At 54.2% G+C, this 12,417-nt stretch overlaps 1 protein-coding gene across 11 annotated transcripts in view; it reads right to left on the reverse strand.

Moving 5' to 3' along the window:
- TNS3 (tensin 3) overlaps positions 1 to 12,417 on the reverse strand; it is a 214,623-nt gene that overhangs the window by 2,991 nt on the left and 199,215 nt on the right. For all 11 annotated transcript variants that reach the window (XM_045793589.2, XM_045793582.2, XM_045793581.2 and 8 more), the window contains 5 exons: positions 11,857 to 11,934; positions 11,067 to 11,141; positions 2,617 to 2,785; positions 989 to 1,057; positions 861 to 887 (listed from right to left, as the gene is read on the reverse strand). In XM_045793589.2, coding sequence (XP_045649545.2) covers positions 861 to 887; positions 989 to 1,057; positions 2,617 to 2,785; positions 11,067 to 11,141; positions 11,857 to 11,934 — 418 coding nt within the window. The remainder of the gene's footprint in view (positions 1 to 860; positions 888 to 988; positions 1,058 to 2,616; positions 2,786 to 11,066; positions 11,142 to 11,856; positions 11,935 to 12,417) is intronic.

The following is a 12,417-nucleotide window of genomic DNA, read 5'->3' on the forward strand; positions in this document are numbered from 1 at the left end:
CCAGTTACAAACTACGCGCAAGCAAGGGAACGGTTTAAAGAGCAGCTCATCTGTTAGAAGAATTGGAGCCCTTCTCCGAATGGGCCTTCACGAGTCCTGAGCCTCACACGGGACGTCCGTGGTCCCCGGGAAACTCTTTCTGCTCCTTCTTAGAAAAATGAAGGATTCTTTTGTTCCCCTGGAGCGGTATCCCAGCCATGAGAGGGCCTGGCTCAAGGAACCTGGGGTGGCACATTCCACGCAGGGAGCGCCGTCAGCCCCGCATGCCAGAGCGTGGGGCCTCCGAGTGCTTAGCCGATCCCGAGACAAACAGGAATGTGAGCCAGGGATGCTAGAATAGGATCCTAGTGGTCTGACCTATTCCTGGCTGTCAGATTTAGGTTACACGGAGGAAGCCGGGCTCGGAGTGCGGACAGCTCTGGAAGGTTCTGGGAGCATCGCTGCCTGGCGGGACTGGCCTGCCGCGGGGCCATGGCAGGCGGGAACCGTGCTCCCTCTGAGCCTGGGAAATGCTGAACACCGTGTCACTCTTGCTCACATAGAAGTCCTTCCTCCACCCTGACCTCGGGGCACCTGCAGTCCACGCCTGCCCCGAACAGCCCGAAAAGCCGTGCAATCCGTTCCACGCTTTTTGCGCCACACGCCACGGGTCCGGGGTAGGTGTTGTGCCTCGGGGAAGAGCAGCAGGAAAGTGAACCCCGGGAGGCCCTTCCTACGCAAGGACACACTTTCGCTTGTGTTTATGGCACGAACCCGCTGGCATGATTCCCTCATTTCCTTACGGGAAACCTCTTTGGAAATCCGTAAGAAGACGCACTTTGGACCGTGGCAGGGAGGGCGCTGGCGTCCCGGGAACCTACCTCGAGCAGGGGCCGTCCGTGATCCACCTTGCAGATAAAAAGGAAAGGAAGAGTTAGGTTAGCTTCTTTATTAACGTAATGGGCCAGCGATGTACACACGCTGCTTGATACAAGTACAGATGTCTTACTTCCTGTCCTGTGGGTCCAAGGCGCAGAAAATCACGCTGCTCACGGGGTAGTGCCTCCGGAAGAAGAGCCTGTCGGGACACGGGGGGAGGACACGGTTCTGTTGGTGGGTGTGAGGGTGACCGTGGCGCAGGGCGCGGGCTCCCCCAGAAGGAGAATCGGGCGGAGGCCGACTCGATTACTAGTCACTTGGAGAGAGGAGCCGGGCATACGCCCGTCGGAAATGGGCAGATGGGACGCGGGACCGAGCGGTGCTGGAGAAGCTGGCTCTTCGCAAAAGGGAGACACGCAGCGGAACATCGTGCACCTGCCAGCCGCGCGGAGGTCGGGACCAAACCCCGGAGCCCTGGCACAGCCCCGGAGGACAACCAGTGAGCCCGGCTTTCCTGTGCTCGGCCCGAGAACCGCAGACTGTGTCCAGTGAACTTTCCTCGCTGGGGACAGGGGGTCCAGGAAGGCCGGCCACTCAAGGACCAGAGCCCACATCAGACGGGAGGATGGAACTGACAGCACAGACTAGCTGTGGGGTGGGCTCGAAGGGAGGGTGGGGGCTGCCCTGGGGACTGGCCTTGTGCCCTGGGAAGCTCCTGCCATCCCCCTGCTTTTATGGCTGATGACGGTGGGCTGGGGCTCTCTTACTGACCACAGGGGGCTGTTTCCACAACAAATAAATAAGTGCATCGGAAATGCCTTTGACCCTGAGGTCAGGCGCTCCACAGGGGCAGGGGGTGGGGAGGAACACTCATGCAGCAGTCTGTGCACCTGACTGCTCCCCGGTTCGGGCTGTGGCCCTACTATGTTCCTGCCCGCAGCCCTACTATGTTCCCGGGACACCTGCTCAGGGACGGCTCTGCTGAAAGCCACCGGAATATTACCCATTGTCTACATATTCAAGCACCATCCAGATAACATTAAGTATCATAACATACAATAGATGATCAAGAGTAACTATTACTCATATTAGTTATTCTCGATATATAATCGTTACATTATAATTAATTATCCAGATACTGAACTAATATCTAGAAGCTCACAGCATCACCTGAAATTGGACAACTGCCCGTCAGATGCAATGACACCGAACCAAAGACGGGCGGGTTCTGTCACAGTCTCCCAGTGTTTTTACAGAATCGAGTTAAAAGATTTTTGTGTTTAAAAATTATACTCGTGGGGCGCCTCAGTCGTTAAGCGTCTGCCTTCGGCTCAGGGTGTGATCTGGGCGTTATGGGATCAAGACCCACATTGGGCTCCTCCGCTGGGAGCCTGCTTCTTCCTCTCCCACTCCCCCTGCTTGTGTTCCCTCTCTCGCTGGCTGTCTCTCTCTCTGTCAAATAAATAAATAAAATCTTTAAAAAAATAAAAATTATACTCCTGTGTGTGTGACTCTCAAAGGTCCAAGTCTCTCTCTCTCTCTCTCTCTCTTTTTTTTACAATTTTACTGACTCCTAAGAAAACCTCTGGGCTAAATGCCCACAGTTTACGCGCAGCTCCTGGGAGGTCCTGAAGGCCAGGGACACACCAATGAGCGACATGTCCAGAGCCACGTCCAGGGGACGGGCAGGCTGGAGGGAGGTCTGACCCCGGTGCGCCCAGAAGCCCCGCCCGCAGCCCGGCGCCCAGGCACACTCACTTCCTCTGGTTGTCCGTCAGGGTGATGCCCTGGGCCGACACCTTGAAGTGCACGACCGTGCACAGGGGAGGTGGCTCCTGCACGAGGGTGAGGCTCAGGGCCTTCTGGACGGCCTGGTGGCCCGTGAGCGACTCCATCTCCACGGAGTTCAGGTACCACACGTTGCAGGCTGCAAGACACCCAGGGAAGCAGGGTGTTCACCGAAGGCAAAGCCCTCGGCCCCCCCATTCCATAGGCGTGGACGGGGAGGGACCAGGGACACACGTGCCCTGAGGCCCCATCCCAGGAGCCTCCCGCTTCTCCTGCTGCCACATCCCCAGTGGGGCTGGAGACTCCTTCCCAGCCTCGGGGCGGGTGTGGGTCCGTGGCACCACTGCAGGTCAGGAGACATGCGAGAGGGAAGTGTGAGAGCCAGAACCCCAAAGAACCATCCTGCACCGAGAGCTGGAAGTGATGGCGCCCGGAGGAGCGGGGACGATGCATGAGGCGTGCGACTCAGAGCAGAGGCTGCATGAGGAAGGCACAGGTCAGCCCGTCCTGTCTGGGTTGCGTCCCCGCGCTGCCACGGGGCTGGGCGCTTCTTGGGGAAAGCAAACTGTCGAGCGTGAACAGGGCTTAGTAAAGAGCCCGACCAGCCCTCTGAGCCTGGATCCCTGCAGCTCACGCAGAAGCTGATGGGGGACTTTGGGGTGCGTGTGAGGTCAGTGTGACCGGAGACACTCGGACTCTGCCTACTGCTTGCTCCCTACAGGAGTCACGGCCCCACCTGTCCAGCCACTAAGAACGTGTCCTCCCGCGTCCTACCACCCCCAAGAACAGAGCCACCCCCACCATGCTGGACACCAGGCACCACGTGAGTGTCCGTGGCCTGCGAGTGGCTAGCTGTCCACGGCCTCCAGGCAAATGTTCAATTCACAGCTCATCTTCAAAGTTTGGGAGGCTCTGGGGCCTTGGAAGCCCCTGCTTCCATGAGCAAGACCCGGGTCTGCAAAGTTCATTGGAAAACAAAGCTCTGCCCTCGATCCTGGGGAGCTGAGCATGACAAGTGTGTCAGCCGGGGTCTCACCGATATCACGAGGTAAAGCCACCTAAATCAAATCATCATTGGAGCCACTGAAGAGGCCCAACTGGAAAGGTCCAGAATAAAGGGAAAGAGCAGATTCCAGAAAACCGCCCGGGAAGGATGCAGCCTGAGGCCAGCGGATGGGGTCTGCTGCGAGAGTGTGCACCCCACGGAGCCTGCCACGCTCACTGCTGGGAGCTACCCCACTTCCTCTATAGGACACAGTCCCCGAGCTCGCCATCAGCAGGGAGTTTCCTCCGAGACACCAGCTTCCCCCTACAAAGTTCCCTGAACCATTCCCTTGCTCTCACCAAGAGCAGCTCGAGATCGCACCCCTGCTCACACGGCCAGAAACGCAGTGCCCCGCCAGCCAGCATTTAAAGAGAACTTTCCAGCCCAAACACAACTGTTCCCGTGTCTCCAGGCTCCGCTAGCACTGCTCACTCTGACAATCCCTGCATGTCAGGCCGTGGCACTTTCCAGAGACTGTCTCAGCCCATCTGCACCTGTCCCGTGCAGGGGACACTGCTGCTGGAGACCCTGAGAAGTGGTCCAGGAGCCTCGCAGCCCCTGGGCGTCCAAGCCGCCGTGTCCTGACTCCCCAGCTCCGTCCTGCTGCTGTGGTGTCTACGGAGAAACTACTGGGTCCCGGGCATGCTCAGTGACAAACGCCTAAGGTCCCCGAGGGTGCGCTGTGGATTTTACCGTGAAGCATGTAGGCTGCGTCCAAGTGTCCTCGGCCACAGATAATGCCTGCCGACAATGCCACGTGCTCGTCCTGACGGCAGACGCACCTTCAGAAAGACGCACATGCACGTTCTCACCCAGAGGGATGCTCGGGGGCGGGCAGGAGTCGGAGACGCACCTGCCCCTTCTGGCTGGCCGGCACTGACTCGAGGGGAGCGGCAGGGCTGGGGGCAACCTGCACTCCACATGCCACCTGGACTTGAGGGGTTTACATGTGTCGTCTTGGGACAGAGCACGTGTCGGCCCATTACGACAGTGGCTGCCCAGTGCCCCACGCCTGCCACGCTCTGATGAACCGCTGAGTCAACCCGGAAGCCCTTCTGGATAACGTGGCCATGTTTAACAGGAGGCTTGGAGACATGCCTGTACTCGGGGACCCAGAGGTCCCACTTCTGAGAAGACTCAGAAGGGAAATCTTCCGTAACCACAGCAGACAACCAACCCAGAGGTGGGGATACTGGAGGCACGCGCTGACCGAGCAGGAAAACAGGGAATGGCTCAATGAACCCCACACGGAAGACCAAGCAACCAGCCAACGGCAGCCACGCCACGTGTACAGCGAAGAGAAGACGGGAGAGTGAGCGTGGAGGCCACGGCCGACGCTTCCATGTGGTTCACGGGAAAGTCGTAAAGACAGAGGGTCCAAGGTTTTCTCAGCACAAGGAGAACATTTCTTTGTTTTCCTCTTCGTATTGCATCTACGTGAGAAGACAGATGTGAGCTGAGCCTCCGGGGGGGACCACTTCACGACTTAGATGATCAAACCCTCTCTCCCTGCACCACAGGCCTGCACAGCGACGCTACGCCGATTACTTCTCAAAACCGGAAAAAACTTAGAGGTTGACGGGAAAGCAGAATAAAAACCATATTCGTGCTATGATCACAAGCATAAAAGAAAAAGTGTGTGTGTGCGCGGGAGCTGGATGGGTGCCTGGAAACTTGGAAGACCGCGTGATTTTGGAGGGCGTATATTCTGTTTTTGATCTCATTAGCATTACTGTGATGTATTTCCAAAAACAAGACAAGGAATTCTGATCTAACTAGAGTGAAATCCCACCAAACAGGCACAGCCTGGCTCTGCGCCAGGATGGGCGGCCACCAGCCCAGACCCCAGCTCCCTTGTGGCACCACAAATGGCCTTTTGATAAGGAGTCGGGGTTTGGGGAATCTCACTCCCAAAGGCGGAGCCATGGGGTCATTCCTCAAAGCAGAGGAGGGAGGCTGCCACTTGCCAGAGCACAGCCGGGGGCAGGTCTGCTGAGCGCATGGGGCCCAGACCCCTGCTCTCCAGCAGAGGAAAGTGGGCCCGCACGGTCACTGGTGTTTGTCCACCCAGCCTGGCCCCCCGACATCCAATTCCACCTGACTCGTGGTCCCGGGGGGAGGGGGGTGTCACCTTGTGGAGCAAGACTGCCTCGTGTGACATCGAACGGGGCCATGCCCATCAAACCCACGGGCAACAAAGCCCCAGGGACACACGGCCTCACCCAGCCCTGCCGCGTCCGGGAACTTGGGTCCTAAGGCAGCAATGGAAGATTCAGAAAAAAGACGTAATGCAGAAAGGTAGCCTCCCAAGGGCTGTTAGTAGTGCTGAGAAGCCAGAAACAAGCCAAACGAGCAGAGCAACCATAAGGAGCTCAATCACTAGATGGACCATTTCGCAGCCACTGCAAACGAGACCTACGTGGTGTGCAAAAAAACACAAACAACTGGGAGCCCAGAAACAGACCCACATAAATCAGCAGGCAGCCCGATTTGGGGCTCGATCCCAGGACCCTGGGATCATAACCTGAGCTGAAGGCAGACGCTTCATCGACAGAGCCACCCAGGCACACCTTCCCTTTTTTTTTAACTTAAAGAACTCCTACTACTCTTATAAAGAAAATACACTATACAGTATGTAAGTTAAGGACACAGCCTTAACACTTCTAGGAAACGTGCCAGAGGTCTGGTCCTTCCTCTCAGGACGGACTCCAGCCTGCAGATTCAACACCACCAAGGAAGAGACCAAAGATGCCAACAGTCAGACACTGGAAGGACCCAGAAGGGCCTCAGTCACACGAGAGGAGGGGAAGCAGACAATGGGGTGTGCACCCTCGCTGGGGCCGCCCGCCTCTGCAAACGCTCCCAGGTGCTGTTTTCTCAATTTTACAGGGAGGGGACTCCACACGGAACAATTCAAGTCTCGGGGGTGAATGAGAAAACTCACAAAATTTAGTTTAGGAAAAAAAAAAATCAATTTCCTTGAGGTGATCGCCAATGGGACAGTCTGACCGCCTTCCTGTGCTTTTTCCAACAACCGCGGGGCCTCTGAGAGCTCGCTCCTGCTCTGTCCTCACTCCAGCCACGGATCTGTGTCCTGATTCCACGTCTTGCCTTGTCACCCATGAAGTGAGCGCGGACATTTAAAGGACACAGGCTCCACGCCGTCGTGCGTAAATGCTAAGCTCAGATGTTCACATGAGCTCTCCAGGGCCCACCTCAAGTCCTGGGAGCTGCCACCCTTCAAAACAGCAAGTCATCCAACATTACTGATACCTGCCGTACGTTCTTCAACGAGGTACAAAGTCATACACCTGATGATAAGCCAGAGTAGAAGAAAAAGCTGTGATGTCTAAAAATAAGGGCCATATGGTTCCTAATTGTGATTAGCTAATTCACTGATCCATTTATTGGACATTTATTGGGAAAAATGTTTGACAACCACGAAGCTTAAGGAGAAACGCGACAGGCAGCTCGTCGTAAGATGATATTAAGGCAAGCATGGAGCCCAGAGGCACGCGGGGTGCGGTATAGCCCCAGGCCGAGTGCAGGGCTGCACCCGGAGATATTACAGAGGTGCCCAGCTGCGGCCCGTGCAGGGAAAGGGCGAGGCCCCCGCCATCAGAAAGGCCATTTCTCCTGGGCCAGGAAGAGCATTTTTCCGTGCAAACATGGCAGGAATAACACCACCACAACCTATGTGAGTGACCACATTATAGTTCCCAAGGCAGTTTTCAGCGCCTGATTCACTTGGTCTTTGCAGTCACGCTGTAGGGAGAGATCATCATCATGGTTACGTTGAGGTCTGTGTGGCTGAGTGAGCTGCCAGAGGTCAAAACCGAGTGGCAGAGCCTGGACTTGAACCCAGGACAGACACGGCCACGCTCCTCATTATGGAGCTTCACGTTCTAACACGTTGCTGTTTGTGGCAAACCGTGTCCCCTTCATTTCGGACACACAGAACATATCCATTGAGGACGGTCTGAAAACAGTTCGACACTACATTATTTATTGTGGAACCAGAGAGATGAACATCAGCTGAGCAACAGGCATCGTCAGCGGGAGTTCCACAGAGAAAACTTGCACAGAAGAACCATGCACATCGTACAGAGGAAGTAACGAGAAAAGAGTGATAGATTGCACGGACGTCTGACATGGAGCCTCGGCTGTAAATTATGCTACCGAAATGCGGTGCAGAAAGGAGGTATTTCTTGTTCAGGCCTCCAACCAGACTCCGAAATTCCTTCCCCAGACCTTTCTGAGAGCAAACGTCCACCATGGGGAACTTGGTTCCCTCACTGCTGCAGACCCACAGGAGCCCTGTGGACTCGGTCTTGTCAACAGCCCTCTTACCCTGGGGCCACTAGGGCTACATCGCACGCTGCAACAGTGAGCAGCGGGATTGCACTTACAGCATGATGCAGGAAGCGTCAGTCCCTTTCCTGTCCACCAGAGGACAGTCACACTTTGGAACTAAAAGTATAATACGGTGCACATTAGCAGCCCCCTAAGTGAAATACCTAGGTATAAATCTAATAAAACTATGTATAAGAAATATTTACAAGGGGCGCCTGGGTGGCGCAGTCATTAAGCGTCTGCCTTCGGCTCAGGGCGTGATCCCAGTGTTCTGGGATCGAGCCCCACATCGGGCTCCTCTGCTATGAGCCTGCTTCTTCCTCTCCCACTCCCTCTGCCTGTGTTCCCTCTCTCGCTGGCTGTCTCTCTCTGTGTCAAATAAATAAATGAAATCTTTAAAAAAAAAAAAAGAAATATTTACAAGGAAAACTATAAAACTTGGGTGAAAAATATGAAATAGCTAAATAAATGTAGAGAGATTCCATGTTCATGGATAGGAAGACTCAATTTTGTCAAGATGTTGGTTCTTCTCAACTTGATCTATAGACACAATACAATTCCAATAAAAATCCCAGCAAGTTATTTTGTGGATATTGACCAACTGATTCCAGAGTTTACATGGAAGCAAAAGACCACGATTAGCCAACACACGACTGAAGGAGAAGCACAGAGTTGGAGGACGGACACTACCCGACTTCAAGCTTTACTGGAAAGCTAGTAGTCAAGACTGCGTTACTGACAAAAGAGCAGATGAAGAGATCAATAGAAAACAACTGGGAGCCCAGAAACAGACCCACATAAATCAAGTCTGCTGACTTTTGGCAGAGAAGCGAAGATAACACAATGGAGCAGAGATCGCGGCTTCCATAGAGGGCGCTGGACCAGTGGACACCCACATGCAAAACAGAGACCGTAACACAGACCTCACACCCATCACAAACACTGACTCACAGTGGGCCGCACACCTGAATATAAAAGGTAAAACTATAAAACTTCCAGAAGACCACAAAGGAGAAAATCCAGATCATCTTGGGTTCGGTGATAAACTTTTTAGAGACAATATAAAAGGCACAGCCCGTGAAAGAAGGAAATGATAAACCAGATGACATTGGAATTAAAAACTTCTGCTCTGCCAGAGACAATGTCAAAAGAATGAGAAGATGAGCCACAGATTGGGAGAAAATATTTGTAAAAGATACGTCTGATAAACTGGTCTCCAGAATATACAAAGAACTCTTAAAATTCAACAACAGGAAAACCACTCAAAGAATGGACCAAATTCCTTAACAGACATCTCACCAAAGAAAGTACACAGGCGGCGACAATGGAGAGATGATCCATGTCACATGTCATCAAGGAAATGCAAATTAAAACATCAATGGGATACCAATGTACACCTACTAGAATGGCCAAAATCCAGAACCCTGCCGACAACAAATGCTGGCAAAAATGTGGAGCAACAGGAACGCTCGTTCATTGCTGGTGCGAATGCAAAATGGTGCAGCTCTTTTGCAAGACAATGCTGGTTTCTTACAAAACAACATACCAGCAGCACCTGGGCAGCTTAGTAGGTTAAGTGTCTGCCTTCAGCTCAGGTCATGATCTCCTGGGATCGAGCCCTTGTCAGGCTCCATGCTCAGCGGGGAGTCTGCTTCTCCCTCTGCCCCTCCCCCTTGCTCATGCGCTCATGTATGCGCACTCTCTCTCAAATAAAATCTTTATTTTTTAAAGATTTTTATTTATTTATGTGACAGAGAGACAGCCAGCGAGAGAGGGAACACAGCAGGGGGAGTGGGAGAGGAAGAAGCAGGCTCCAAGCGGAGAAGCCTGATGTGGGACTTGATCCCGGAACGCCGGGATCACACCCTGAGCTGAAGGCAGACGCTTTAACGACTGCGCTACCCAGGCGCCCCTCAAATAAAATCTTTAAAAAACCCCACAAAACTAAACATACTCTTACTATGCAATCCAGCAATCACGCTCCTTTTTATTTACCCAAAGGAGCTGAAAACTCATGTCCACACGGAAACCTACCCATGGATGTTCTAGCAGATTTGTCGCCGCCAAAAGTCTTTCAGTTATGGGGAACGGAGGGGTACGCTGTGGTCCGCCCAGCCGATGGAAGATCATTTGGCACTAAAAAGCAATGAGCTACCAAACCACGAAAGGACATGAAGGAAACTTCTATCACTAAGGGACAAAGTCAACCTGAAAAGGCTACAACTGTATGATTCCAACTGCAAGACATTCTAGAAAGGGCAAGACTATGGCAGCAAGAAAAGGGTCAGCGTTGCCAGGTCTGGAGGGAGGGCGTGAGCAGGTGGAGCACGGAGGATTTTTAGGACAACGGAAGTACTCTGAGTGATACTCTGGTGGTGGATACACAGCCTTGTGCATTTGTCCAAACCCACAGAACGAACACCACCAAGTGAGCCCCAGTGGAGACTCTGGACTCTGGGTGATAATGACGTGTAACCCAGGCTCACAGATCGGAACAGATGTACCCGGGATGCTGTAACGGGGAACGTCGTGCATGCACGGGCCAGGGGGTGCGGGGGAAACCTCTATACCTTTCTCTCAATGTTGCCGTGAACCTACCACTGCTCTAAAAATTTTGTAACGTCTATTAATTTAAAACACAGGTGTCCAGGGAAGCTCGCCGTCTGGGGGTCTGTGTGACCCTCAGTGGCGGGCAGCAGGGGCGAAACCGTCGGCCTGCTGAGTCAGGCCCTTGAGCGCTTTTATACTCACGGCCGAGGGGGCCGGCCCCCCCACATCCCGGCTCCCTGCCTTCTCCCCAGACGAAACCCAGGACGTGGTTTTCTCCCACAGCCTCTGGTCTTGTTTGCAGTGGGGACATTTTCGCCCACACTGTCTGCCCACACTGGCTGTCGCACCCAGCCTGGGGGCTCCCGGAAAGGGAGTTTCTTCACACACACACAGCAGGAAGGAAATCCGCAGACCCAAGGTGACCCCCTTCCGCTCAGGGACGAGGACGGGGCGCATGGAGCCAGCGACTGACCTGCCCCTTGCTTCAGCAGCTCCGCGGCTGAGTTGGCCGCCGTCTGGGGAGCAGTGTCGGCTATCTCCAACGGATCTGCGGGAAGGAGCGAGAACACGCAGAAATGAGTCCGGCTCACTGGAAAGAGTCTTCACGACGCTGTTAGACTCGGGCCTGGATTCCCAGGCAGTGACCTGCGCTGTCTCATGGTGACGACAGCGCCAGGCCTGCGGACCCCAGCCCCGCGTTCTGTGCAGGCGGGGGCGCCATAGTCCAGCAGCATGTCTTTCTCAGCTCTTAGGAACGACTGCAGAAGGTAAATCACACTTACCTATGTTGTAAATTAAGCACTATGGAATCTAATAAAATTAATACCACCTAGGAAGTTGGGAAATAGGGGCCAAATCAAGCCGTTACGCAGTGGGTGCTTTTTTCCCCTAATTATAGACATTTTCAAACAGCCATAAAGGCAGAGAATAGTTTGTCACCTAAGCTCGAAAAGAGCAACGTCTTGCTGATTTTGTAGAATTGTAAAAATTAATGCAAGTGTCTCCCTGAAGGTCTCTGGGTACAGCTGCTTTCTATCCAGGGAAGCCATTCACAAAGCCCGTAAGGTGATGGCGTCACTCGGGGCTGCCTCTTGTCTGCCAACGTGGGTGGGCTACACGACACTCTTTGGGGTCACCCACAGAGCAGACGACAGAGGAAGACTCCGGTCTGACTTCTGTCGGCGGGTCCTCACGGACCCGACACCGCCGTACCCGACATGCACGCGGACAGCCAGAGCAGCGCGGAGGACCCGACGGCATACCTCTGTCTGGAATGAGCAGCTTGCAGGGCAAAGCCAAGGGCGTGATGGAATGCTGACACACCAAAGCCGTCAGGCTCCCTGCCAACGAAGAGAGCAGACGGGAGTTAACGCCGCCCTGAACACCGCACCGGTGAGCACTTATATTTTTAGCAACTAACACGCTCCGTTACTGCGGGACTTGGCGCAAAACTTCAGTGAAGTGACCAGTCCAGCAAAGCAGCTAAGAGCTCGGAAAAGGAACTGCAGGTGATTCTCGGCCGAGATACGTAGGCACTGATTTATAAAAAGGAAGTCAGCCATTGGCTGAGTCTGAGACAGACCAGGGGCCTCCGTGGTCCCTGCAAGTTGCTCCTGGAGGCCAGGACCGTGCGTATGGGTGTCTTCCCAACAAGCCTGCGAGGTGGGGAAGGGCTCCTCTTATGGGGGGAAGGGCTTGATGTCGGGGGTCCTCGCCTCTCTGCGCGTCCAGAGGGTGGGGCTGCGCTCTGGCTCCAACCCGGTCCCCGCTTACGGGCCTGTCTGCCAGGGCGCTACCTGCATGCCATCTGTTTGGTTTTGAGA

Source organism: Ursus americanus, chromosome 3 (assembly GCF_024610735.1).
Source record: "Ursus americanus isolate L20-20 chromosome 3, mUrsAme1.1.p, whole genome shotgun sequence".
NCBI classification, from domain to species: Eukaryota; Metazoa; Chordata; class Mammalia; order Carnivora; family Ursidae; genus Ursus; species Ursus americanus.